This window comes from Xenopus laevis, chromosome 1L (assembly GCF_017654675.1).
Source record: "Xenopus laevis strain J_2021 chromosome 1L, Xenopus_laevis_v10.1, whole genome shotgun sequence".
NCBI classification, from domain to species: domain Eukaryota; kingdom Metazoa; phylum Chordata; class Amphibia; order Anura; family Pipidae; genus Xenopus; species Xenopus laevis.
This window is the reverse complement of record NC_054371.1, coordinates 77,454,305-77,461,016: the sequence shown is the minus strand read 5'-3', so window position 1 is coordinate 77,461,016 and position 6,712 is coordinate 77,454,305. Positions and strand designations below refer to the sequence as shown.

General features: G+C 36.6%; 1 protein-coding gene across 1 annotated transcript; it reads right to left on the bottom strand.

Moving 5' to 3' along the window:
• Window positions 1-3,866: 3,866 nt before the first annotated feature.
• Window positions 3,867-6,118, bottom strand: LOC121401185 (protein kinase C theta type-like). Its single transcript, XM_041585523.1, has 4 exons — window positions 5,928-6,118; window positions 5,146-5,337; window positions 4,759-4,887; window positions 3,867-4,107 (listed from the first exon to the last, which is right to left on the bottom strand). Exons 2-4 carry the CDS (start codon window positions 5,269-5,271, stop codon window positions 3,973-3,975), a joined length of 390 nt encoding a protein of 129 aa, XP_041441457.1. The 5' UTR covers window positions 5,272-5,337; window positions 5,928-6,118; the 3' UTR covers window positions 3,867-3,972.
• Window positions 6,119-6,712: the final 594 nt, after the last annotated feature.

The following is a 6,712-nucleotide window of genomic DNA, read 5'->3' as shown; positions in this document are numbered from 1 at the left end:
CCAGCGCTTCGCAAATTCACTAAAATCCGAAGTTGCGCACAGGGGTAGCGTAAGGTTGCAAAGTTGCGCTAGCATTGATTCGCTATGTAAAGCGAAGTTACGCTAGAGAAGGCTAATTTGCATACGGCACGAAATTCAAATTTCAATGGAGGAATACGTATCAGCACTACAAATGCCTAGAAAACCTTCAAATCAGCAAATAAAATTTTTATTTTGCCCTACACATGTGCCCACTGTCTAGGTAAGTTGCCATGAGTCAGGAAATGTAGGGGGGAAGGAGGGGAGCCCCAAAAAAATTTTCGATCTTTTTCAGCCTATCACCCATAATGTAGAAAACACGCCAGCGTTTTTTGGGACTTAGAATATAATTTTGACTTTTTTTCAAACAATCCCTATCTACTCTATTGCGCTTCGCCAGGTCTGAGGTGGCGAAGGAAGTCTAGCATAAAAGGTAGCGTTCAGTACACTGCGCAAGTTAGTGAATTTGCGTAGTTACGTCGCTAGCGAAAATTCGCCATGCGTAAGGGTGCGAAGTAACACTAGCGAAACTACGCCAGCATTCGTTAGTGAATTTGCGCAGTAACGAAAATGCCAAACGCTAGCGAATTAACGCTAGCGTTCGGCGCTTAGTGAATTTGCCCCTAGGTCTCTTCTTTCTATAGATTCCTCTCCCTTTCTGAGTGTGTGGCCTATCCAACCCCACTTTTTTTTTCCTTAACTGAATTTCTATTGGTAGCTGGTTAGTGTTTTTCCACAGTTCTCCATTTGTCACTATCTCCGGCCATTTTATATTCATAAGTCTCTGTAGCCACCTGTTTACAAAGATCTATATTTTTGTGGTAATAGGTTGTGTGACCTTCCAAGTTTCACTTGCGTATAAAAGGACTGCTTTCATATTACTATTAAAAATGTGAACTTTGGTTCTTTTTGAGATGTTTTTATATCTCCATATAGGGTACAACTGGATAAATGCTCCATTTGCTTTCTTTATCCGATTTTTTACATCATCTTCTGTGCCACCATCTCTGGTAACAACAATTCCCAAATATGTACACGACTCCACAAGTTCTATTTCATAGTCTCTAATATTCAATCTTTCTGTAGTAGCATTGTTTATCCTCATTTCTTTTGTTTTGTTGGCATTAATACCTAGCCCTGCGTTTTCTGCTTACTATTACTACTGTATATTTAACATTTATACCTTATTTTAATAAAAAGAAAGATAATTTCAGGCAATACAGTATATGCCTGCTTCGGTCTAGACCAAAAGTTTAATTAAAGAGGTGGTATGGAGCCAAACTACAGGTATTCATATAGGGGAGAAGGGCCATTGCATTATTATGTAAATTGAATAAAGTCACCATAGGAATGTGGTTGGGAAAACAAAACTAGGGCTGGTATTCAGCACAAACAGTGGTTGCAGGGTAAAGCGAGAACTTAGTGAAAGCTTAGCAAGAATAACAGATAGTGGCTGTGGCATAACTAGTGTGTGGAAAGGCCACCAAGGCCTAGGCCAAGGGTGGCAGGATTTTAGGTGGCGGCATACTGCCCAACCACACCCACATTGGTTTAGAAACACTGAGGATGTGCAGGAAATACAATAGTTTTTTAAATTTCCTGTGCGCCAATCTCCATTACTCTGGTGCCAATGATGAAAATTTGCATGAAAAAATTCGCTATGTAAATCCGGCCCTGGCCATGGGCCTTATTTCAAGTAATGAACTTGTCCCCCACAACCCTGGTCTCCACCCCAGGGCCCTTCCTGACCCCGCTTTCTCCAGACCCTTTCGGCTGTATACACGTGCAAATCCTTTTTTTACTTCAATCCTCCAAATCATGCAGTTCCTTCTCTGGTGGGCCTGGGTGCAGTCTCACCCCCTGCTCCTCCAATAGTTATGCCACTGGATAGTGGGGGCATAAGAAGCAAGGAGTTGAAAGACAGAAGTCAGGGATTTGCAGTAGCCATCAGTGATTGATAGAGAGGGACTGTTAGAAGAAAGTGGGGATGATAGAGGTTTGGTGGGACAAACACTAGAGTAAATTAAAAAGATTTAGCTAGGACCAAAGGCATCCTATGTTAAATATTACTTATTCGGTGCTTAATTTGATGAAGTGCCCAATAGCTAGAAACGTGTCAGGAGGGAGTGGCTGACATGAGATAGGCAGATGGGGGGTTGACACTGCTTTGTAGTGTGTTACAAAGAAAATGTTTTTTGATGAATCATGTAATTATTGTGGTTATGGTTGAATTTCACCAATAAATGTTATATGTGAGATACTGTGTATGTTTTGGCATGGTTTGGACCTTTTGTACAGTTCTCGCTTTAGGATGGTATATATCCCAATAATCAAAATGTATGTAAATGTTAACTATAAAATAAACACCTGGCCCTTACTGGCAGGTTAAAATCGGCCTTTTAATTAAAACCCCCAATGCCTATTCATGTGACTGCACTGAGCAGATCTGAAAGGTGAGTGAATGGGCAGTAACAAGGGGTCAAGCCTTAACTTCCCGTTACTGTTTACATGTATAATCATCTGCCAATTCCTCCATATTAAGATATGTTTGACTTATACAAATTCTCAATGAGTAAATGAAATGTACAGACAGAAGTTGCAGGATTTTCTGTTATCTCCTGCTGCCTCTGTAGTAAAAGTGGTGACAGTGGTAAAACAATCAATTTTGCAGACAAATGACTGCATAACATAACACCTTTGAAAACCCCTATAAATATGGTTTCTCCTTTTGCAGCAATACACTGCTTGGTAGTTCTCAGATTATAGTGAATAAAACAATCTCACAGGTCAGATGGGCAGTCCAGTGATTTTGAGATAAACAGATTGCAGATTGAAGCTTAACACCTTTGAAAATCCCTAGGTACGTGTCTTGTCCTTTGCCATAACGCACTGCTCAGTAGTTCTGCAATACTATGGAATGGCACCATCTGATTGGTCAGATGGGAGGCAATAGATTTTGGTGTAAAAAGATTTTAAAATTCAGCACCTTTGCAAACCGTTTACGTACATGTTTTATTGCATTTGCTAATACCCCATAGAAGGCCAAAATCTGAATAATTAGATAGAATAGCAGCTTAAGGTAGGGGAGTTTGTGAACTAAAACCAATTGATGACCATCTCCCAAGTGAGGGGTATGACATTAAAAGGTTTTGTTGCATTCTGTGCCCAAAGGAATGGGATATGGCAAAATAAAATAACATACATATATTCTATATATGATCTATAGATAGATCAGTGTAAATGGTGCCGTACATGGTCTGGTCAGGTGTGTTCTTTGAACGGATTGATCCATGGGCCAAGTGGACTGAGAAGTTAGTATTAGTAGTGCTTTCAGGTAATAGTCTTTTGATAACCCACATTTGTATGTATATATATATATATATATATATATATATATATATATATATATATATATATATATATATATATATATATAAAAGCAAAAGTAGAAAAAAAAAAAATACATATATATATATATATATATATATATATATATATATATATATATATATATATATATATATACTGTATATTTATACATCTACAATTATATCATGTTATTTGTGTATGTGAAGTAAGAATGTATCTATATTGTGGTTCTTTTACCATATAAAAAATCTGAATTAATGAGAATTACCCCTTTCTTGCTATTACACAGAGGGCTCACTACCAGAATGAGATGAAAAAGAAGGATTTGAGCATTACACAATATTTATATATGTAGGGATTGTGGGACAAAACAAAAAGCTTGCAACTTCTGGGTTTTTTTTTAAACATTTTATTTAATCACTGAAAATTTACATTTATTTTGTTCTAATATTTAACAATAAAACCTATAACACTCTCATTCTCTCCATAGGGGGAATTGTTTCTATTATGAGCAGGTGATGATGAGGATGATGATCTTGATGCATCAGGTGGATAAGATGCATGGCTGAGCCTCCGCAATACAACTCACTCCTTGTACCAGGTGGAACTCGTATAAGAAAAGCCTGAAATATTGTGATTCTCCTGTGTTGTGTTCTTGTAATCCAGGAAGTCCAACGGTGACAGTGACTTTCCATAGCACGTCTTGACATCACTTGAAGGCTGCAAGGAAAGCTTTGTGTGTTAATAGTAGTGCAGAAGGGCATGTTTAATTCATAATGAGGATATTCACCTTATAGTGCCATTTAGTAAACTGTACACATTCATATTTTGAAATAAAATGCATCTGGATTTCTTCCTTTTTTATATCTAATCTGCCTCTTACTAAGATGAAATTTAAATTTGTTTGCCAGGGTTAGTAACTAATGGCTAGAAAGAAAATACCTTCTAAAGCTACAGAAATTTAATAAACAGATTTGAATTTTATCTCTGCATTTAGGCCCTCTCCTTTTCTTTATTTCACACACCTTAAGGCCCTCTCCTTTTCTTATTTCAGGCCTCATTCACTAAAACAAGTGGTAAATGTAAGCTACAAAAACATGCAAATTACTGTTTTTTCAAATTTTTTAGGCCCCCCAATATTTAAAGTACATGGTAACCCAAATGTAATGGGGGGGGGTACAATAATTTAATCTGGGATTTGTTTTATAACAAATTGTGCTTGCCCAGCAAACTTTCCATTTTAATATTGTGCCACCATTTTACATGGCTTTCTGAGCTTTACCTTGGGTAGACTGCAAAGTAGAGTGAAATTTCTAGAATTCACTGGCGAGTAAATAATGAGTGTATTTCCATCAGTAATCATGTACTTACTTCTGTTAGCTGGACAGGTGGTGGTATCTTCTTCTGTTCCAGTTTCTCCCAGTTGATGGATGAGTAAAATGGGTGATAGCGTATATCTCCATAAATTCCCAGACGCAGCTGGGGATCCTTCACCAGTAGCTAAAGGAAAATGAACAATTATCTTCACTTTGAAACAATCCTGGTGCTTGTGACATTAGCCCTAATGTGAATGATACCTATGTGCTTTTATCAACAGCTGAGAGCAGTCCATTATCAATCGTTTTAAACTTTATATATTTTCAGAAGTAAGGATGGCAAAGTAAAAAGCAAATCCAGAAAAATCTTATATTTTGAGAAATTGGACATATACTGTATGTGTATAAATGTAGCCATTTCTATAACTCTGTTCATACTCACATTTATTAGAAGATGTTGCAGATCTGTGCTTAGGCAATCAGGTATCTCAGGCTCGTTGCAGATGGTGTCTATGATGACCTTCTCTCTATCAGATCCATCATAAAACGGGGACTTACCAGTGGCCATTTTACAGGTGATGATACCGAATGACCACCAGTCAACCGCTACATCATACTCCTCATTTTGTATTATCTAGAAACAAGAAATAGTAACATCTAATGAGCACTGACATCTAAAAAAATAGCTTGTTTTAGTTAACTACAACCTTTTATTTTGATCACAGCTAGAATGTTGCACTAATTATAGTTTATTTTTAAGACCCATGAACTGAACCTAACATCTCAAGCACACTCAAGGGTCCTGAGAGGTTAACAAAATATTTGGATGTATAGTATAAGTAATACATTCCACTGACATCTCATCTATGTCAACTCAACATTTTAGTCTTGTGTTTATTAGATTTACTTATATAAACCCCCAAAATGAAACAGAAAAATAAATAAGTACAAATCATTTTACAATCATTGCAAATTTTTAATTCATGCATTGTAAAATGTTATTTAAAATTAAATAACATAATTAAACATATTCAGAATTAAATAATAACTCTAATAACATATTTTATTATTCATATTCCCTTTAATGTAACCTAGACACATAAATAGGCATACATATGTGCAAACCTAAGTTTAATGCTATATAAATCACACATTTTCAATATTTTGGGCACATTCCCTAGACATTTATTTGTGCTAAAAATACACTAGTTTTGCATTCCTCACCTCTGGAGCGATGTAGCCCAGTGTTCCTGCATAGCCAGTGACCCTATCACCGAATGTCTCCAGTGCTAGACCAAAATCTGATATTTTTACGTGGCCTTCTTGGTCCAGCAAGATGTTTTCTGGTTTTAGATCTCTGGAATATAGATAGAATACATTCAGTTATTACACAAAATATATGTAGTTGTGGAAAGAAAGACATACATATCTCCCTTAAACTCCTTCTAAAGCCATTGAATGGCATACCTGCTGGTACACTGTAGTTACACTGAGAAAAATATAATATGGCAGCTTCATAAGCAAGAAGTATCTTTTCATTAAATTAAGACCCATAAATGCCATAGAGGTAAAGCATTACTAATCACTGGAGGTCATTTAGTAAAACCCAGATACAAAAGCTCTTATGGGTGCAAAAAATGCACCTACATGTCCCTTCCTGTTTGCTCTTCATGAATATACAGCTCATTACAAACACAGGCAGCTCTGTATTTGTGGGGCAACTGCAGGTCTGTGCACCATGTTTTGGACTAGAGACAAGCAGGAATTCCTCTACCTGTGCAATGCAGGTCTCAAATTGTAAAAAAAAACATGGCAGATTGCACCCAATCTTTTACTTCACACCCACAGTGTAAGAAATACATGCCCCCTAGTGTATTCACTTTAACAGAATAATCTTAAAAACTCAGAAGGGAAAAGGATGGAATCATTTGAAATATAAATTACCTGGTGGAAATGATTGTGAAAAGAAGTCAAGAGTTTTACTTTTAGCCAATAATATGAATGTTGTG